Source organism: Falco punctatus (assembly GCF_963210335.1).
Source record: "Falco punctatus genome assembly, chromosome: Z".
NCBI lineage: Eukaryota > Metazoa > Chordata > Aves > Falconiformes > Falconidae > Falco > Falco punctatus.
This window is the reverse complement of record NC_137586.1, coordinates 71,088,088-71,110,708: the sequence shown is the minus strand read 5'-3', so window position 1 is coordinate 71,110,708 and position 22,621 is coordinate 71,088,088. Positions and strand designations below refer to the sequence as shown.

At 41.6% G+C, this 22,621-nt stretch overlaps 1 protein-coding gene across 2 annotated transcripts in view; it reads right to left on the bottom strand.

Annotated features, from left to right (window-relative positions):
• Positions 1–2,173: 2,173 nt before the first annotated feature.
• Positions 2,174–22,621, bottom strand: part of LINGO2 (leucine rich repeat and Ig domain containing 2) — a 361,988-nt gene continuing 341,540 nt past the window's right edge. For both annotated transcript variants that reach the window (XM_080372688.1, XM_080372689.1), the window contains one exon: positions 2,174–22,491. In XM_080372688.1, coding sequence (XP_080228814.1) covers positions 20,635–22,455 — 1,821 coding nt within the window. In that variant the 5' untranslated portion in view covers positions 22,456–22,491 and the 3' untranslated portion in view covers positions 2,174–20,634. The remainder of the gene's footprint in view (positions 22,492–22,621) is intronic.

Below are 22,621 nucleotides of genomic sequence, written 5' to 3'. Positions count from 1 at the left end.
GTATTTTAGAGGAATGAAGGCAGTGGGTTGATTAGCATTGATAACATGCAGCTGTGGCCTTGCCTCAGAGGCAGTGGGTTGATTGACACGGATGAAGTGCAGCTGTAGCTAGTTCTGCTAAGTGGTTAAATAGCCCTGAGGAGGGAGTTAGGTGGAGGGCTGTGGTTTGACTTCTGGAGGAAGGAGAAACAGCATGGACAGTAGAAGCTGACTGGTGGTAAAGCCTTGTTATGGCCTATTAGTTTGTTTGTGCTACAATAATTGGTGCCCTGTGTGAAGAAAACTAAGTTGGACTCTGACGACAACAACTAGTGCCCAACGTAGCTGAGACAAGTGGGAGAACCTCTGACCCCTAACAGAGGCAAGGCTGTGAGAGGCAAGGCCACAGCTGCATGTTATCAATGCTAATCAACCCACTGCCTTCATTCCTCTGCAGGTATTACGGAAATAAAACCACCTATGGTAGGAAAACTGCTTGGATACATGTTTAGACTTTTGGGACTTTTTCTATGGGTATTGCAATTAAAAACCTGCCTGAGCAGCTGAATTCTTGTTAGGCATTACACAGCTAAAAAGAGACAGATGATTAGATTTAACCCTCTAAGATGAACTCAGGAGTCTTCTCAAGCCTTTTTTTACACTCCTGGACCTAACCCACTTGCTCTGATAATCTAGGTGCTGTAATAAACAGATAAAATGCTGCCCTACAGTGTGATCTGCTAGGAGTGTGGGAGTGCAGGAGAAGGTTTTGTTGCTATTGTTTTATTTCCCTTCTGGAACTCATGTTATTTCTGTAGCTGCTGTGGTAAAATTTGATTGTGTATTTCATAAATTACCATGCTTATGCAAGATCTCTCTCTAATGTTTTCTGCCTCCCTGTCTGCTGTTAGCTTGTTTACAATAGAGGGCACAAAGGAAAGAAAACCAGTAAAAGGTTTTCAAGTCCTTGCACAGAGAACATAGAAACAATGAAAAAACAGCTCATTTAGTGACCTCCACACCAAAAGCTGGGCATGATGTAGCCTCTCAAATGCATTTTAACAGAGCCCTGCACTCACTGTATATGAGTTTGAAAGACAGTGCAGGTGACAGTGAAGCTGACATTTTTCATATTTTCAGTGGTATGGCTTGATGGGTAAATTCCTTGGAAAGCTACATTGCATCACCTTCCTCTAACCTCTGCTATAAAATTATTCTGAAGTAGAAGCTGTCAAAAGCAGCACCTTCTTAATTTATTCTGCTATCAAAGCAACCTACAGAAGACAAACCAAACAAACCAAATCCACCATCAATACTCCAAAAGATCTGAGGTCTGATTATATGACTGCTAGTCTGATCCATTTGACACTTAGATAAGTTTATAGTTTTGGTGCACAGAAGGTCATGACAGGCTTCTGGCAAAGCAAGGATGCTATGAAGTGTTTGGAAGAATGCTGTGCCTTATATACTCAAAAGGACAAAGCCCTGGGGGGCTGGTGGGTAGTACAGATGTGCAGATTGATGAATACCTGCTGTCCTTGAAGCCTGTGACCTTGCTTTGGAGGTGCTGGCTGTTTCACAGCCCAGGGAAACTAAAAGTGCTCTGCAACTTCCTCTTAAGAAGCCAGATGTGTTGGACAGTGAATGGACATGCCAACCTGCCTGCAGCACAGTGATCATCTTCTTATTGTTTTCAGGTGAAACAATCAAACAGCAGTAGGTGTTTCAGTAGCTGAAGCAGTGCAAATAGTTTTTACGTGTTTGTTTAAAACTATCCTAGTTTAAAAACAGGTTAAATGATATATATCCAACCAGGCAGTACTGTTTTTATGCATGAGAAACAGCTAACTGCCTGATGGAGAAAACTGGAAAAGTGACATGCTTTTCAGCTACAAAACTATAAGTACTGAACCTCAAGGTGTGTGCATTCACAACATTTATGACCGAGATACTACCCTAAACTGATAAATATGTAAAATGCCACTTGTGGCTGTAATTCTGCAAACTGAAACAGGATGGTGCTGGGCAATGACAGGAGAAACCAGTAATGCGTGAATCTCATAAGGGCTCTTCAGGTAAATAAAGATGATCCTATACTGATTTAATCATAACATTGTGAAAAAAAGCTTTTTTTGGGTTCTTTTCTTTCCTTTGTGTTTTTAGTTTTTTTTTCTTCTTCCTATTCCCCCCGCTCCCCCCCCCCCCCCCCCCCCCCCCCCGCCCCGGCCCTGTTGCTATCTGACTCAATCATGGACAAAAAGGCTTTCCTCTCCATATCCAATCCTTTCTAAAATCTACCTGGAATTTATTCCAAATGACTACAGTGTACAGAAGCCTAATCATTCTTGCGCTAAGAGTGGGATCAAGACTTTTAAACTGGATGCTACACACAATCAGAGCTTTAGCAAGGTTTTGAGCTGAATTTTCTGTCCAGCACTTTTTAGGCGTGACACCTATATACACAAAAGTTGTTTCCAGATTCAATTTACAGCACTCACAGTTTTCATAAGTAGTTGAATCTAATTTCAAAATTTAGTATTGTTTGTTAACTTTTAAATTGCTGTGTACAAACATTAGTTCTAAGCAGCAACTAAATTTCACATTTACAATCATACTCAAGCCTTGTACGCTGTATGTACTCACATTTGACATTCATTCAATTGAATTTCTTGCTGACTGGAGACAAGTGAACTTTTTCTTATAGTCAGTGGTGTCATAAAGTCCCAAAGAGAGGCTTGTGGAATTCTAGTCTGTATTCCCTATGCTAATTATGCATTCGTGGCACAACATGCACAGGCTTCAAAGGCATATGTGATGAATATGTAATAACAATTTTATTAAATTTACTAATGCTTGCCACAGCCAGCTCTTACTAATGCAAGAGAGCGAGTGGGAGCTCTGCGTTCTATGTGCTCATTATTTAATAAGCAGGTTGTACAATACACAGAATGAATATTAATGAATTTCTAAATATAAAAATCACATTCTTTTGAGACACAGCATACAGACACAATAATGCCAAGGATAAAACTGCACAAAGTTGCAGAAAGGGATCAGCATGACAGGAAGTGAGACTGGTGATTTGCACTCGGTGATGGGAGTGTACCAAAGTATTAGCAGGAAACAACAAGAGTTTGGCTCAGACAAATGAGTACTATAGGAAGGAGTGTTTGGGAGGAAGAAAAGATAGCAATGGGAGCCATGGCAATGACATAGATCAACACTGTAGATGAAACTCAGATCATGCTGAGGAGTAGCACATAGCTGCTTCTCTCCTAAATCATATGGAGAGGGTACAGTCATTGCACAGAATTGCCTTGCCATATGTTACAGCACCCTTAAAAGAGCTAAAGCATTCTTTTCTGTATGTACTAGCTAAGATGTTGCATTCAGGGTACAATGTGATGCTCTTCTCATCAAAAGTGAGAACCTTCTCATTAAAAAAAAAAACCAAAAAACCCAAAAAAACCAAAAAAAACCCAAACAAAAAAAACAACAAAAAAAACCAAACCAAAAAACCCCCCACAAACCAAAACCCAAAACCAACAAACAAATCAGGAAAAAGACTTGTGATCTTTCGAAAGAGAGACTGATTTCCTAATTCTAGGCTGGTGCATTACAAGCATTTCTCTGAAGCCGAAGAAGTGTAAAAATTAAACCTAGGCAAGTTAGTCCTGTATAAAAGCAATATGGATGAGCTTGAGTGGTTTCAGCAGGCTCTTTCTAGAAAACAAATTTCACATGACCAGTCATGAGGAAAGCCAGCCACACAGCTAGGAGAGAAGGCAATTCTGTTAAGAGATCAAAGGGGCTGTAGAGGTAAAGACTGTTAGTGCTTTCATTTGATGTTAACTATGTTTATATCTAAAAATGTTCAAACAAGAGGAATGTTGCCTCACAATTTTCCTGTGAAGTTCATTCAGGGAGGAGACAGCAACAATGAAACCTGTAAAACAGAGGAAAATATATGAATTATAAACCAAAGCACCAATAAAGAAGAACCTCCTGTGTAACTGTTGCAATTCTGGGTAAAAAAAGGACTGACCGAGTTTTCAGATGTCCCCACAAGGATGCAAGCTGTCATTAAAAGTGACACTTAAGAAATCCAATACATTGTTTCTTTAACATAGATTTAATCTGTAACAGAAAGTTGTTGCGGTATTGCAGAAGCACACTACTGTTTCTGGTATTAAAAAAGTAACTATTAGCCCTTGATCTTTTAAAGAACGTGTTTTCTTTTCTGGAAGAAAAGTGTGCATAACCTCAAGCAGAGTAGTAAGATGAGTATTTGCAGGCAATAACAGCTTTAACTGAGTTATCTTTGTGTTGGATGCAGAGGTTGTGATGTTTCTTTTGTTTCTGTTGTTGCTAACTGAGAAGTCAAATAATTCTTTTCATTTAGCTGGCATAAAAACCCCATCAGCTTTGAAGAGATTTGTGGTGCACAGAGAAAAAAGATAGATGCAGTTACTTGGCAACCTCCAGCACAGTCATAGCAGCAGTAGAATATATTCTTTACAATCCCGAAAAGTCAAGCCCTTGTTCTAAAGCACAGGACACTTTCATAGAATCATAGAAACATAAATAATCTAAGTTGGAAAAGAACTTTAAGATCATCAAGTCCAACTGTTAACCCAGCACTGCCAACTCCAACACTAAATCATGTCCTTAAGCACCACATCTATGGGTTTCTTAAACACCCCCAGGGAAGGTGATTCCAGCACCTCCCTGGGCAGCCTGTTCCAGTGCTTCACCACACTTTCAGTGAAGAAACCTTTCCTAATCTCCAATCTAAACCTCCCCTGGTGCAACTTGAGGCTGTTTCCTCTTGTCCTGTCGCTTCTTACTTGGGAGAAGAGACCAACCCCCACCCGCCCACAGCCTCCTGTCAGGCAGCTGTAGAGAGCAGCAAGGTCCCCCCTGAGCCTCCAGACTGAACACCCCCAGCCCCCTCAGCGGCTCCCCACAAGACCTGTGCCCCAGCCCCTTCCCCAGCCCCGCTGCCCGTCTCTGGACACGCTGCAGCCCCTCTACGTCCCTCTTGCAGTGAGGGGCCCAGACCTGAACACAGGGTTCGAGGGGCGGCCTCAGCAGTGCCCAGTGCAGGGGGACGGTCACTGCCCTGGTCCTGCTGGCCACACTGCTGGGGACACCAGCCAGGGTGCTGCTGGCCGCCTGGGCCCCCTGGGCACACTGCTGGCTCCTGCCCAGCCGGCCGTCACCCAGCACCCCCAGGCCCTTTCCCACCAGGCCCTTTCCAGCCGCTCTGCCCCAGCCTGTAGCGCTGCGTGGGGCTGGTGTGACCCAAGGGCAGGACCCGGCACTGAGCCCTGCTGACCCTCACACCACTGGCCTGGGCCCATCGCTCCAGCCTGCCCAGGTCCCTCTGCAGAGCCTCCTGCCCTCAGGCAGGTCAGCACTCCTACCCAGCCTGGTATCATCTGTAAACTTACTGAGAGTGCACTCAACCCCTCATCCAGATCACGGGTAAAGATATTAAACAGGACTGGCCCCAATATTGAGCCCTGGAGAACACTACTTGTGACTCCATCACGAACTGGGTGCAACTCCATTTGTTACCACCTGTTGAGCTCAGCCATATATTTACCCATATTTATCCAGCATAGAGTACACCCATCCAGGTCATGAGCAGCCAGTTTCTGCAGGAGAATGCTGTGGGAGACCATGTCAAAGGCTTCACAAAGGTCCAGGTAGACAACATCTACAGCCTTTCCTTCATCCATTAGGCATGTCACCTTGTAAAAGACAGAGATCAAGTTTCTCAAGCAGGACTTGCCTTCCATAACCCCATGCTGGCTGGGCTTGATCCCCCAGCTGTCCTGCACACGCCACATGATGGCACTCAGGATGATCTGCTCCATAACCTTCCCCAGCACCGAGGTCAGGCTGACAGGCCTGTGGTTCCCCAGATCCTCCTTCCTGCCCTTCTTGTGGATGGGTGTCACACTGGCTAACCTCCATCCCTCTGGGACCTCCCCAGTTAGCCAGGGCTGCTGCTAAGTGATGGAGAGTGGCCTGGCAAGCTCCTCTGCTGGCTTCCTCAGTACCCTCAGGTGGATCCCACCCAGCCCCACAGACCTGTGTGTGTCTAAGTGGAGCAGCAGGTTATTGACTGTTTCCTCCTGGGCTGTGGGGACTTCATGCTGCTCCACCTTGTCCCTGTCTTCCAGCTCGGGGGGCTGAGTACCCACAGGGTAACTTGTCTGACAATTAAAGACTGGGGCAAAGAAAGCATTAAGTACCTCCACCTTTTCCTTGTCATTTGTGGTAAAGTTCCCCTCTCCCCATCCAATAGATGATGCAGATTGTCCTTGGCCCTTTTTTGTTTTTAATGTATTTGTAAAAACTTTTCTTTGCTATTTTTTTACGGCAATGGCCAGCCTGAGCTCTAGTTGGACATTCACTAATTTCTAATTCACATTTCTAAGCTTAGTGCATAATCTTGCAAGATCCTTATAGTCCTCCAGAGCTACCTGCCCCTTCTTCCAAATATGCTAAATTCTCCTTTTCCCTCCAAGTCTTAGCCAAAGCTCTCTGTTCAGCCAGGTCGGCCTTCTCCCCCACTGGCTCGTCTTCCGACATATGGGGAAAACCTGCTCCTGCACCTTTAAGACCTCCTTCTTGAAGAGTGTCCAGCCTTCCTGGACATCTTGGCCCTTCAGAACTATCTTCTAAGGGACTCTGTCAACCAGGATCCTAAAGAGGCCAAAGTCAGTCCTTCAGAAGTCCAAGGTAGTGGTTCTGCTGTCCCCCCCTCCTCTGAGAATCAAAACCTCTATCATCTCATGATCTCTGTGCCCAAGACATCCTCCAACCACCACATCACCCACCAGTCTTTCCCCATTTGTAAACAGCAGGTCCAGGGGGCATCTCCCTGGCTGGCTCTCTGCCCACCTGTGCCAGTAAGTTGCCTTCTTACACTTCTTACACACTCCAGGAGCCTCCCAGGCTGTTTCTTCTCCACTATGTTGCATTTCCAGTGGATATCCAGGAAGTTTTAGTTTACTTTGGTTGTTCTCACTCCAGCTGGCCTTTGTGTTCCAACTTTCTCTGGTCCTCTGTGTTGTAAAATTATTTCTTTCACAGGCTGCTGTGGTACATTTTTGAGAACAACCCTTTTTTCTTTACTTTCATGGAAATGCAGAGCCACAACTCCCTTGTTTTGGCCCAAAGGTATCACTTTCCAGTCCTTCCCTACAGGGATTATTGATCCAGTAATCCTCTCTTCAGTGCATGTAGAAATTTTAAAAAAGCTTTTTAAGGAGTGTTGGCTTTAACTAGCTGGCATAGGAAACACGCAGTTTCTAGATAGAAAAGGTGAACTCTTCTTTGGCTTCATAGACCTCCATTGCATCACTGGCTTGTAGATATCAGGATGGCCTTGGAAAAGGCCTGCACAGGTGTCAGGATGCTCACCGAGGAATGGTGTGCACTGTGAAGACGATGGCAGGGATACCATGGGGTCAGGAGGGCTATGGGTGTCTGGATGTCCATGAGCTCTTCCTGACTAGCTTCTAGCAACTGGTGGCTCTGTGGCAGGCATTTTGTTGTACTCTAAAGTCATGTTCTGCTCGTACTGAGAACTTGATGGGTTGGACAGGGCTCCACAGAGGGGGCAGTGTTGTTTCCTACTGGCCCACCAGATCACTCTGCTGCAAGTGCACCTCACAGCGACCTGCTGCCTGAACCGGGCAGGGCCAGGGAAACACAAGTGATAGCTCTGGGGACAGGCACCAAAGGCAGCGACCAGCAGACCCCAAAGTAGGACCCAGCATCATCCAAAGCCTCACTTGGCTCTCCAGACCTTATGCACACAGTCAGGAGGGGTCCAGGCACAAATCAGGCTGGGCCAGACTCTGCGAGTGCCCGGGGATGAGTATAGAGTGCAGCCTGGTCACAGTCTGTTGTCCAGGTCAGTTGCAAAGGGCTGTGCAGGTGTGTTTCCCCTGGCAGCGTTCTGACCACACCAGCACTCGTGCCTCTGCACACTCCTCTGGGGCCTTCTGCAATGTCCCTTTCCACTCCCTCCCCTAACTTTTTGTCTTCTGCTCAGTATTGGTGTTTTACACTAGTCACCAAGGACTTGACTGTGTTGTCCCAGAGCCCCATTAGGTCACTGGTATCTTCTTCCTCTTGGTAAGGGGTTTCTCTGCACTCTGCAGCTTCCAAATACAGTTTCGCAAGGCTTACCTCTACCTCAGGTGCTCCTGCCTATTGTCTGTGCCCCTGCTAGGAGCCCTCCCCATGGGTTGGTTGTAATGATCAAAGCCAGACATTGGAGAGAAACAAAAGCAGAGCAGAATTGCCTGTACCTGAACAGAAAGAGACTGGCTCCTGGCTGAGTGCATGTCCATCTCTAAAGGAGAAAATTTGTTTCCCTCTCTGTGTGCAATTTGTCTCCACTTCGGCAATGGTGATAGGCAAAGGAAGTGGTGGCCAGCAGGGAAAGGGCTGACAGCATGGGGGGCACCAGTTAAAGACCCCTGGATCAGCAGCACCTCAGCACCCAGATCCCACCTCCCCATGCTTGTTGGGTGACAAGGCACTAGAACAAATCCTTCCACTTGATGCTCCTGGGGCTGGATAGGGACACCACATGCTGAGCTTACCCGTCACACACTGTTTGGAAAGTGTAGGGAAAGGCCAGGATGGGAGCCAACACTGACATGACAAGTGTTATCCTAATTGGGGGACACTAGATTTATATATGCAGGTAATGCAACCTCATTAGAACATTAAAGAACTTTTTTTCTTTATAATAATATACTCACTGCAACACTACCCATATTTCCAAAACTATAGCAGAATACTAGAATGACAGCCTTGAACATTTCCTTAAAGAACACAAATGAAGCAGCAATGGATTTTTATCTTTATTTTTTTTTAACGGAAAGTATTTTAATTTTGTGCCTCAACAGATGAAATTCATAACCTTCTTTCTGATAAAACAACTGAAACATAGAAAACAATTACAACAATGTGCTTTTGAGCTTTTATTTCTTCATTTAAGTAACTGACAATTCAGAAGGACACAGACAATAGGGCTGTAGCAGAACAGTGTTACAATTAAAATCAATTTCTATGAAAAACAATTACTATAGCTGTTGAAAATCCAGGAAGGCTTGATCTTTTGATTAGAACAGACTGCTTTTTAAGAAAATATTTGTAATGAAATGAGGTGGCTTGTAGCTTTCCTTTTTGAACAAGGAGAAAGGAGAATCCTAATGTTAAGACAGGACCTGGAGGGAGCATTTTATCACACTCACAAAACAGTTTTTTCATTAACAGGTACATCTCTTAGCCATCTTTCTGCCTTTTCTTTCTTACACCTTAAAGCCCACCAGAGCAAAATGCTTGCAGCTTCTTTAATTCATATCCTTCTCCTGTTTGCAATGGTTTGGGTTTCTGCTTCAGTACATTAAGACTTAAAGGAAAAATTGATTTCTCACATGCATTTCTGCCAGCAGTGCTCCAAATGGCATGCACATTCACCAAGTACTCCCTTCAGTTCTCATGGACTTGAACGCATACTTTCCAGTGTCTTGAGTTGACGGTGGTCTTGAATGGCAAAATGGACATACACTAGTTAACCTCATTCCCAAGGACCAGTTATTTCCAGTCGTGCCAGATAAGCCCATACCTCAGAAACAGTTTCCAGTGACTGCTGTATGTGAGCAGTACTGGGCATTAACTATCAAATATGCTTCACTGATACTGAAGCACATTTGATAGTTCAAATTTTTCTGGCTTCAGTACTAAAGGAGAAGCTGCGAATGGGGAAGTTCCAAGTGTTTGGCTTATGTATAAGCAAAATGATCTTGATTAAAAGATGAAGATGAGGTTGGCCACAATGCCACACTGTGGCAAATAAACAATGTTAGGAGACATTCCCTATGAGAAACATTGGCAGTTGAAATTTGTAGAGTGAGTACTTTTTACTTTATCTGTTAAAGAGTTGGAGAATCTGTGGAAATGCTAGCTTTTTTTCAATGAACTTTGATTAGAGAGTAGAGAAACGATGGGATCTATTTTTGGTAGTCTTGTAGAAGGACCAAATGGAAATGTTTCTATAATAGTAGTAGTCTCAGTGCTTGGTGTGACACTTGACAACCTGGCAATTGATGTGTGGTTTGCATTAATTTCAGCATCTCTCATCTATAATCAAAGGCAAAGAGACAAAACTTCATAGATTCTTTAGGAGATGAATCATGTTTTTCAAGCATTGCAAAACCACTAATTAAATGAGGCATTAAGAGGTCCTTTCATGTAATATGTCACTGAATTGCAAAAGAGTCTAGTTGGTGAGTTTCTTCCATGACAATTTTCTTTCATATGCTGCCACTGCTCTGCAAGGACATCTATTTTACTGCTGTTGGGAATGCTGGCTACAGGGCAGACCACTGCTGTTACCACATTGCCATCATCTTCTGGAACACTTTGGGCAGCAGGGGTTGCACTTCTCAAAACTTCTCAAAAAAAGGTTCTCTTTGTCTGATAATGCCTATTACAGCATACCAATCCACATAAAAAATTACCATTCCTCATGCAGGTATGGCTGAACCATAACTCCTTGGCTTTATAATCCTTAAGGAAATGGCAATACCTTCCTTTTGAAAGGTAAATATTGTCATTGTATTCTCTAGAGAGTAAGAGGCCCAGGGGTTTTGATTACAGCTCAGAATTCCAAGTTCCAGCCTTCTGTTTGTGTTACTAGCCAACAGCTATACCTTTCCCAAGTCAGGCAATACTCATCTGATATCCTTTAGCAAAATGTGACAGCCTGAAACCTCATGAAAGCCAACACAGGATTCCATAAGACCCATATAAATATAAGCTTTTGTATGTCAGAGAGCCCTATTGTCTCTAACCCCTGTGCATGGCGTGCCTATTCTATGTAAAAGCAAAGTATTATTTGCAGTGCATTAGAACTTATACACTGCACAGATGCACCAAAGGTTGTTAGCATTTTAAGATGACATGTTGTTTGATTTCAGTGGTAGTAATATTTTACATAATGGATGTAATCTATTAGTCTTTGTACATACAGCAAAAAGCTCTAGTAGCAAAAGTAATAGATTAAATTTATTATCATTGTCTTCCTATAATAAAATAAGTGTGCTCTCCATCACTTGTGCTTTTGAGTTATATAAATAGCAAAGTTATTGGAAAATAGCTCAGAAAAATATAACTTCCACTTAGAGACTGATGAGGTAAATAAGATCTTCCAGCTGGTGATTATAGCTTTAACTAGCTGAATGTATCTCCTAGCTATTAATTAATAAACCAGCTCCTTCAAACCCAAATAATTTCAAATTTACTTAGACAAGGTGCTAAGTACCAGTGTCGTATAATTTTTTAAGCAAGTTTTAATTTCTTCTTTACTGTCCAATCCTGTATTTTACTAACTTCTTACTGTATTATGTTTCCCATTGATTGTTAAGGTTGAAACAACCTTCCAAGAACAGAGGCAAAACAAGGCTTTCCAAGGGGAATCTCCTATAGCTAGGCAAGAAAGAATTTAGACCAAATCTCCGAGCTTGCTGCTGAGTTTGTAGACAGCAAGGTCAGGTCCTTTGTAATAACTGTGTTTATTATTCCAGTAGTCTCAGATTTATTCCTACTTCCCCAGTATGAATGACCAGCCTCTCCCCCAGTTCACATAGTACAGAAGATGAATAAAGCCCTTTTTTTATAGCGTGTCATCTACAGCTGTATGTGGGAAGGTTTTATGACGCAGAAAATTCGCTGTGAGCATTCTCCCATGTGAAAATAACTCAATCTCTGTGAATTAAGTTCATTAACTGGTAAATAGTGTGATTTCCCATTACTTTTTTTCAAATACAAAAATACAATAAAACTTTAGATGCTAAAATTTGTTTATTTAAAGGTTATTGTGGTATCCAATGTAGGGCTATTAACTGTGAGACAAATCTTCCATAGTGGATCTGTAAAAGTATAAATATTCTCAAAAATTTATGAAAGTGATGGTGTTCTATAAAATTTTGGATGCTTTTTAAAAGCTGAAGTAGTGTTTGTCAAGAGTTATCTATAGATAATATATATCTATATATTATATAGATATAGATAGAGTTTTTAAATAAAATGTAGCTCTGGAGAGCACAGGTTTTTTTCTGTTTAGACCCTGACCTTAATGTGGATTATTGTAATCAATTTGTCAGTGATTGCCTGATGTGATGACATGTTTCTCAACCTGGTTATCAGGGAGAAAACTAGCAGTTTCTTCTGTTCTTAGAACTGGAAATTAAACATTAGGTCCTGTCATAAAGAAACAGTTTCCGCCTCTTGAGATAGCATCAGGTAGTCCAAAAAAGAAACCTGAATTGCATAAAAGAAATCTAAAGCTTAAGGTGGAACAACCTTTTGAGGAAAAAAATTCGATGTTCTTTGCCAACTCAATGTTCTCAATGCAGTGGTAGGAGCAACAGCTCTTTTTTGCTGTCATACTGAAGGCAGTACCACAATACACTACAGACTGACAATGAGATTACCAAATTAAAGGAAAATAAAAGAACATGAAAACAAAGCAGATTCTGAACATAATCTATGGGTTAAGTTTAACCCACAGATTCATTGCATTTGGCATTCTGTTTCAGAGGAGGGTACAGTGGTGCAAGTCAGCCAAAAACTTTTGTGGGTGTGAAATGATAATGCAGAAGGATGAGACAGATTTCAGGAGGCACAGGAAAGCTCAGACTTAGCCCTTGTCTGCCTCTGCTCCCAGCAATCCAGCAGAATTTCAATCTGCTTCTTCCTTTCCTGAGGTAGCAATAACTACTGTTTTCTCCTTCTAGTGAATAGGACCCTGGTTTAAAGGATAATGGATTCATGGCCTATAAATCTTATTTCAGATGATCCCAGAAGCATAAGAAAAATTCTGTGTTGGAGAAAGTACCTAGGTGTGAGAGAATGGGAGAAGCAATAATTTAGGTTATGGTCTGTGTCCTTCTTCAGAGCTGATCTCTGCCATAGATTTGGTGGATTGCAGCAAGCCCCAGGGGTTTGGAATAGCTTTCAAGCTGAGCAGATTCTGCTTTCCACCACTTTATTTTTCTGATGCAGTTACAATGGAGTTTGAATACTGGTGATTTCCTCAAAAATATGTTTCAGATGCAGATTGTCCGTATTGGTTGCCTTCCAAGTAACACAGAGCTGGTGAAATCTCTCTTTCTGCTGTGGTGTCCATGATGCTGGTAAGGGGCAGGCTTTTTTCTTCCAGCATTAGCCTGATTGGTATCCTCATCAATGACCTGTACATATTGTGCAAGGGAAAGTGAGGGAACTGTCTGACTCTTACTTTGCGTGGAGAATAAATCTCAAAACACGTCTGAATGTGACCTAGATTTTTCTCTGTGTCTGAGGGTTCCGTGCAATGAAGGAGAAGTGAATATGAGCAGATGAAAAATACCTGCTAGAGTTTTCTTTTTCTGAATGTAACAGCTTATATTGTTAGTTTAGGAGTGGTGGGTCTGAGCAGATTACCTGTTGTAAGTAATGTTTTAAGAACCTCAGGTGTGGTGCTAAGAAAACCGTATTTTTCTCATTTTATTTTTCTCCACTACCCCTTGAAAATAAAGTGATCAGCTACAATAGGGAAGCAATGTAAATTTTCTTCACTTTTCTCAGTACATTTTGCCACTCCATTGAATTATTTATTTGGGTTTCATTTTGGATAAGTATGATACACATCATGACATAAGCCCTAAAGTAACTTTAAAAATGACATTCAGGACAACTGTCTTGACAAACAAAGCTTCCCCCCCCTACCCCGCCCCCCCCCCCCCACCCCACCCCACCCCCACCCCCCTGCCCCTTAACATATTTTGCTCAAACATGAAACGAACTTATGGACGAACCCAACTTGTCATGTGCTTCATGGATCATAACAGCAAGGCTCTTTCATTTCCCATCCATACTCATGATCATATATATTAAAATAAATTACAACACATTTTTTCTGGTTAACCTTATCACCTTTTAAAAACAATATACATTTAATACTTGAAGTAAGAAAAGAACAAAACAAATATAACTCTTTTTTTGCACACACAAACATATACATATGAACTACATGTGCTTGCAAATAGATTTCATTAAGTGTGATGATATTTTAATATATATGCAATATGGCATTCCCTCCCCAAACAATGAGAGACTTGCTATCATAAGTACTTGCCCAGAAGCCAACTTCCTACTATATGGCTGTAAGCTCATCGAATCAGGGTTGTCATTTACTTCCTGCTTATGCAGTGCCCAGTATAATGAAGCCAAAGTGTCATTTGTTTTTAGGTATCAAAATGGCACAATTAAATTCTTTAAGAAGCAATAATAATTTTGTTTTCTGAAAGATCAACATTATTAACATGTGTACAAGTTGACAACCATCTTCACAGCTGCCTTGAAATTTCAAGCCATTATTCCTGGCTTATGTGTGAGGAGATCATGTTGCTGACTTGCAAATGTCACACACAGAAATGGGCAGGCTTCTTTAAGGGTACAGATTTCCTTTTTTCTTTTTCTTTTTTTTTTTTTTCCTTTTTAAAATTTCTTCCCAGAATCTACATTTTCATGTTCTCCAGCTCAGCAGTGGTAAATATTAAAGCAATCCATAATAGAAGGTATGCCACAAGGTGAGAAATAATTAAAACATAAGTTCTGCTTATTTTCGACTATAGCCCACTTAGTAGAAAGCAAAACACCTAGATTACTTTACCAAATTTCTAGTGTAACCAATGAGTAACAGAATGGTATCAAGAGGATTTCTTCTGATTTATATTGCCTGACTAGAGTAGAAAATCTGTTTTCAGTCTCTTGCTTCAACGTTTCTGCTTCATGACAGTTTTGGTACCAATTTGAATAAATACAAATAATCAAATTACGAGGTTAAAGTCTGCTCATATGTACTCTTCTATGAGCTATTTTAATATGAAGGATAAAAGATATTTAAATTTCAGTTGAAATAACATGGAAAATTTTCTTGACTATGCCAGCTCTTTCCTTACTTTGCTGAGGCTATAAATACAGATTTTTATTTCCAGCTGCCGTTATATGCAACCATCTGCTTCTAGTTAAAAAAAAAAAAAAAAAGGATCAGACTCATTCAACCTGCAGATTGCTTTTGGCCTGTAGCTATCTCAGTAGCAAGAACCTCACAGAAGTTGATTGATTTCATTTGAGGAGGTTTACTCAAGCTTCTTCTTCCTTTTTAATTTTTATTTTTGGCTCAAAGAGGGTTTAGGATCCTGCTTTGAGATCTAGATTCCAAAAGCCATGTGAACATGCAGTGAAACTAAACCAAAAACAGAGATCTTCATTTGGCATCACAGTAATTTGTGATTCCCTGAGAAGGGAAGAGGGCAGAGTGAGAAGACAGACAAAGGGAGCATGTATCACTGAACCAAATGGCTGTGATACTTCCAAGCTGCCAAGGGAAATCGAGGTTGTAATTCTTATTACAGGTGATAACAACAGGGTATCCAAATTGCTTAGCTGACTTGAAATATCTCATTCATTCTTTCAGCGATTCTCTACCAATTACGCCCCTTGCCTTTTCCAAAGATGTTCCTTTAACTCCTCCATGCACAATTAACTTTTAAATTAATGGATGAAAGGGGTTTTTTAGTTCTTTCCTAGTTCTTTTCAGCACAAAGACCAATTACCTAGGACACTGAAATGAATTCAGAAAAGCATGTATCCAGTGTTTTCCCACATGTTATCTTATGGCAAAAACTACAGATCAGCTGCAGCAGACTGTGATTTCTAAGATACCGCAGCTGTGTTGGTTCTTTCATTGGAGAAGACCAGAGTTGCAATTCAGGGAGGAGGGAGAGCTTGACCATGCGCTCCTTTTCCTTCTACTCCACTTAAAGCCACATTGTGAGCTCAGAGGATGGGTACACGCAGAGCAGTCATCATGCTAGCCTCATGTATACTAGAATCACTCAGGAGGAAAAGATAATTAGCTAACTGGCCAAAATAGGCTTCTCCTTCCTCACTTCTTGCTGGATATTTCATTGCTGGGGGTGGAGGTGGAACAGCCTGTAGCTTATTTACACAAATGTTGCCCTCTTTGAAGAAAAATTAGTGAGGATTGGTGATTTTATTACTGCCTAATGGAACTTTTTTTCACAGGATGCAGTAGCAGATGAGGCCAAATAATATTTGACTACAGATTTTTGGCTGTCTTTGCTAGAAGTTGCTGTTGTCCTTGGGCAGCTAGAGGCTGCTTGCTCTACTAGATTTTCAGCTAATGCTTTGTCTTTTTATGAGTTAAATATGGGCTTCTGGGAATCACACATCCTGAAAGTTTTTTGGGAAAAGGGAAGTATCTAAAACAGATACCTAGGCATGATGTTGGAAAGTCTATTTCTACATACCTTTCATGAGATTCAATTGCAATATGGCCTACATTCCAAGGTCTTCCACACCATTTTTTTCTTCTATCACAAGATTTAGAGAAGACTTTCCATTGAATATTAACACTGACTTCTTACTGTGTCTCATATGCCTCAATCACAATCTGTGGTGTTGAGGGTGTAATGTGTCTTGCTTTCTTGATTTTCTTTATGGTGGTATAATTGTTACCATTTTAGATGATGCAATACTATGATGCAAGAAATAGGAAAAAAAAAGGTGGCTATCATTCACGTTAATAAAGGATACCTTGAAGAGCAGTGTGGCAATGATGGAAACTGAATTAAAAAAAAAAAAAAAAGCTAGTGACATCAGCTTGTATCAACAGTTCTCTAGGGCCTCAGAGTTTCCTGGCCAATTTCAATTGTATCTGGAGCTGTCGACCCTGTTCAGGCTGGGAGCTTGTGTGAATGGTGAGGGAGGGGAAAATAGAGGGTAAAAGCAGTCTTCTAGTCTGAATCTGACTGGGCTGATGTTGTGGGTGATGCCTTTCTGAAAAGAATGCTGTCAAATCAACAAGAAAGGAAGAAGGTGAAAAAAAAAAAAGAACCAGCTCAAAAACTAAAAATAAGGCTGAGCTGGAGTGCTGCTTAGTCTTAATATGTCCTTATATCACTGCGAATACTTCTCTTAACACATTGCTGCAGTGCCCTCTTTAAATTGTAGGAAGTCTGAGCATTTTTACATTCATCTATTATGAAACAGGAGTACTAGCCTGTGGAAGTGGACTTCAAAACGTATTTGTGGGAGGTTCAGCAGAGCTCTTAAAGGAATTATTGACAAGGATACTGTGGTACCTGCTTTCTCAAGTTGCTCTGCTGGTTTTCACATTTTCAGTTTTCTCCTTTTCCGCAGAACTATTTCTGCTCATCAGTTTTGTTGCACTGACTATCAGGTAAGTTCAGGCTTGGCCTTGTGGCCAGCGTAGGGGGCAGCCGGTATACAAGTCAGAGGCAGGGGAAAAACCCTCATTCAATCTTTTAGTGGCAGGTATGCACTGTCCACCTTTTTTTGAATATATGAGAGGGAAGCCACATGGGTCAGATGCCTCCTCATAGCCCAGTCCTTTTTTCCCCTGCAGTAAGATAAACTGTGGTGTTTTCTTGACCTCTAGTGGAGAAGTGAGTCCTTCAAGAGGCAGGGTAGGCATTCAGCCACTCTGTTCTTAAAAAAATTGCTAGAAAGGTGCTTATCTAGGTCTGACCCTAACACTGTATTCCTTGCTCACCCAAAACAGCCGCAGTGAGTGTGTGTCCCACGAATACATACAAAGACAGCTATGTGGAGCAAGATAAAAGCCTGTCTCTGAGTCTTGCTGTCCTCACTTCTGTTAAGAGATGCCATATGCCTTGTCAAGTCCACAGCAAAATAAGTAGGCTGCAAAAAGTAGAACATTGCTAGAGGCAGGGAGCAACCACTGATTCTTAAAAACTGAATACTGACTGAACTCAAGGCGATACACACAATGCTGACAGCTCTGCAAGGTGGTGCTCAGCAAGAGCAAGCAGTGATTTTCCTCACCAGCACACATTTCACGTAGGTAACTAAGCATATTACTGTTCAGAAATCCTTGCAGTGCACTAACAATGCAATCACTTTTGGTAGTCACTCTAAGTGAACAGGGGAATTCAGCAATTCATAATTAATCCTAAAAGAACATTTTTTTCCTAAGTGTTTTTTGGGATTTTTTTTTTAAATTGTGTCATTTAATATGAAGCAATCAGCTGCAACTGTCTAGAATTTAGGAGAATTTTTGCTTCTAACATTGATTTTAACATTTAACATGAAATGACTGCAGGGGAAATAGATTACTAGTTGAAAAAATGACAATTACAAGGGAAAGGCACATGCAAATGTTTTCAGTGGGCAGTTCAGAAACATTTTGTTTTATCCCCATTTGTTTCTTTAACTACCCACATTAAGGTACAGTAGAGTTTTGGACTTCAGTGCGGTGGTTATATCAGCAAAAATAATTTCCCTGGTGTTAGAATTTAGTCAGGGGCTATTTAGTTTTATTAAAGTTCTAAAAACTGTCATAGAACAAAGAGGATTAGTCTCAAGCATCTCCATAGATCTCCAACAATCTAGTTCAGAGCATAAAAAAAAGGAAGCAAGAAAATCCAACTTCAAACTTAAAATCATACTTGAAGAAAATTCTAACCACCCTTGCATTGTCTTCAGTCTGATGACCTAAAAAGGAGCAACGATGTAACCAAAGATGACCCTCTAAGAAAAGAGATTCTCAAAACTGCCTAGTGTTGAGTCCTACAGCTATGTTAGGGGTACACCTGGGGAGCGCAGCTGGATTTTACAACTTTTGGCACATTTCCCTTGATAGGAGTGGGAGATTTTTATCCTGCTTAGAAAATTTCTGCCAAAGAATGTGGATACTAATTTTAGAAGCACCTGCATCCCCTTATAGGTCAGCCCTACTTTGTTTCAAAGTGCTGAAATTTAATTTTAAGATCGAACACAGGCTCTTAAAGCACGTTAATCTTAATGTTCTGTCTTATTTTCATATTAATTTTGGCTAAATATGTACACAGTCATTATTATCCTTACTCCAGGTTATGCCAATAATTTATAAATTGTATTTGTTATCCATCACTTAGCAACAAACTTATGGCTCATAATTGCTGGAAAATTGAGAGGCGGCTGAACAAGTCTGTATCTTCTCATTGCTGAGAATTTAAAAATAAGATCAGTGGTATCAACATTAAAGGATAAAGAATAAAATTTCAGTTCTGAACATTATGAGAATGTGCTTAGGGTCATAAAGCAAAAAAAAGGTTACTTGTACTGAACTAACATTCCACTTCTGTCTTCTCTCCATTACAAAAGCTTCCTAAAACCTGGAAAAACTTGCCCCTCTTGCTCTAAGATACTGCCCCTGAAAGAAACATAACCACATAGTTATTAAAATGGCATCAAGAATAGCTAAGTAATCTGTTCTTGGAGATTAGCTTTGCGTTTATGTGTTATCTACAAATATACAAGATGAGAATGACAGTGGCTAGAGGTTCATTACATCTGGCAGTATGTTAGCCTTCTTGAGGCTATCATGTTTTAAACTTTATTTTAGTACTATAATCCCCATATTACGCATGGACAACCATAGTTTACTTGGCATTGGAGAAGAGTTCATTCCTAGTAGCAGAACATTTGTATGTTTTAATTCACTTGTATAAATAGTAAAATGACTATTTCCCAAGGACTATGCAGAATGTATTACGTTCTCTCTTTTTGCCCAGTACACATTAACATTTTAACAGCAGCTTTGAAATTAAAATCAGGGCTAACAAAAACAGCTCGCTTTCTTCAATTAGAACTCAACTCTTCTATGCCAGCAATGTCTAGTGGGTTGCCTTCCCTGGGTGAGATCCAGGGCTACATTACAGTAAACTGGTCCAGTGTGATATCACAGATATAAAAAATATTCCATTCTGTATCAAAACTAGGCACATGCCTTATATTTATATGATAAGAAGATCAACAGAGCTGAGCATTTTTGCTCTCAACTATTCATCTGTGGCCTTCTACATGAGGAGAAAAATATGTTATTTCTAATTGGTAATTACAAGAGTCTAATTTGGATTAGATGGTAGTTAAAAGGAGCGTGACATCACACTTGGGTCAGTATTGGTGGATATCTAAAAGCACAACCTCTCATTAGTATTGCTTTAAAATGTACACAGTATAGATGTAGATTAAAAAAAAAAAAACAACCAATTTTTTGTGGTGTTGAACCAGCTAGAAGGGATGATGCAAGGTTTTACCAAATGAGATCTATAGATACAAATTTCACTGTAGAGTATGTTTTAGACAAATGTGTCTTTTTCTTTAAGAATGTAAATCCTACACTGTAGGCTTTTTTTTTTTTTTCTTTTTTTCTTTTTGTAGTGGTAGAAAATGTTGAACAATTGTCCATGAGCATGAGCCAGCGGTTCATTGCTGATATCCCCAGAATGCCTATATTTGCAATGCAAACAGTTAGTACAATTTACCAGTTCTATGAAAGGCCCTGACATATATGCCTCAAGGTCTGGAGGCTCTGCTGTATAACCACAAAAAGTCTTTCCATTTTCATGTAACCTTTTGATACAGTGACAGCTGCATTAAGCTGCTTCTGCCTAGCAATTCCACATGCCAGGCTGGTTTAATTGGTTTTAATGCCACAGAAAAAGCACTGCTAGCAGAATACCATCAAATCATTTTCATATTGAACCTTCGTGGTCCAGCAACCTCCCCTTCAACCACAGCACCATTGTTTTTGCGAGGGACATATTCAAGGTCAATGCTGGTTTTGTGTTTGCCTTTCCCTCGGCTCCACACAAAAAGAAGGAGGAAACAGAATAAAACCACTCCGAGGAATGTGAAACAGCCCATAGCTGTGGACACCAATATTGTCTTAAGGTCCAGAGAGAAGGTGTTCACATTAGTTCCGTTGGAACTTGTGTCATTGGAGTCTGTCATATACATAGGGGTCCTGTTGGCATAAAGGAAACGGTCTGAAGTAAACCCCTTTACTGTAAGGGAGGCCGAATAGGTGTCATTCCCAGCTGCATTACTTGCAATACAAACATAGATCCCAGTGTCCTGGTCTTGAGCAAATCGGATCTCCAGGGTGCCATCTCCCAGCACAGTGGCTCTTCCGTTCGATTTAGTTGTGATCAGCCTGCGACGGGGGGTAACCCAGGATATGGTAGGCTGTGGATCCCCATCAGCATTGCACATCAGCTGCACTGTCTGCCCTTCCTCCACTACCAAGTACTGCAGCTTCTTGTCTTGTATCTTGGGCTTCTTACAGGTGAAGTAAAAAGAAAGAGCTGTGCTGTGGAAGTCTTTGAATGACCTCTCTTTGACACTGTCTGGGCCAGCACACATCGGTGGCTGGCCTCCAAACTGCAAAGTGGGCTGCCTCTGTAAAATCCAAAGGAGACGGCAGTCACAGGCCAGGGGGTTGTTGTTGATGCAGAGGACCTCAAGGCTTTTGGGGGAGTGGAATACATTCTCTTCTAGGGTTTCTAGCAGGTTTTGGGACACATTAAGCACACGTAAGAATCGAAGCCCTTGGAAAGCATGTGATTCAATGGTACGTAGTTGGGCCCCCACCACATGGAGCTCCTGCAGCCGCACTAAATCTGAAAGCATGCCTGCTTCGATGGTGCTGATCGGGTTGTAAGAGAGGTTTAGATGTGTCAGGTAAACCAGATGCTTAAAAGCAGAGTAAGGTACCGCAGACAGGTTGGTGTTGGTGATGGAAAGAGAAGTAAGGTTGAGACCGTACAGGCTGTTGGCAGGTAGCATGTCCAGGAGGGGCCAGGCCTCTATCTCTAGGTCTTTCAGGCGAAACAGTCTTTTAAAGGCATACGCCGGCAAAGCATTGATGTTGAGCTGTTTCAGATGCAGACTAATGAGGTTGTGGAGGTGAGAAAGAGCTTCTGTTGGTACAGCTGTGAGGTTGCATCTCTCCAGGGTGAGCTGCTCCAGGCTAAGCAGTCCACTAAAGGCCCTGTGTGATATATAAACCAAATCATTGTCCCCAACCTCCAAGGACTTTAGGTTATGCAGATCTTGGAACATGTAGTCCAGCAAAATGACAATCTTGTTTTCACTTATATCAAGCTTGGTTAAATTTGACAACCCAGTGAACACCCCAAGGGGGACCAGCTTCAGACGGTTTCCTTTCAGCCTCAGGGAGCGCAAGTTGAAGAGGTTGTTAAAGGCTCCGGGCTCCACATTGGCGACTATATTGTCACTGAGGTCTATCTCCTCCAGCAAAGGGTACGATGTGAACTCCTCAGGGTTGACGCTCTTCAGTCGGTTCTTGCTGAGGTCCAAGATTTTGGTCTCAATGGGAATGCCCTCTGGGATGGACATTAGCCGCCTTCGGTGACAGCTGACAGACTTGTTTTGTGCTGAGCATTCACAGCGGGCTGGGCAGCTGGCAGTGGGGCCTGTGAAGACTAGCAGCACAGCCAGACCCAGGAATGGCTGCCAGCATGATACAGCTGTGTGACGCATGACTCCACTGATCCGGTCTAACCCTCCGTCACGGGCCTGTGGAGATAAGGATGGGAAAGAGAAGAAGTTCAGTCTGCAGCAAAAGGAGCTCTCTGCCAATTTTACAGTACCATTTCAAAGCAGGAACATGTGTTTTCATTTGAAACAAAACAATGAAACCTATTGT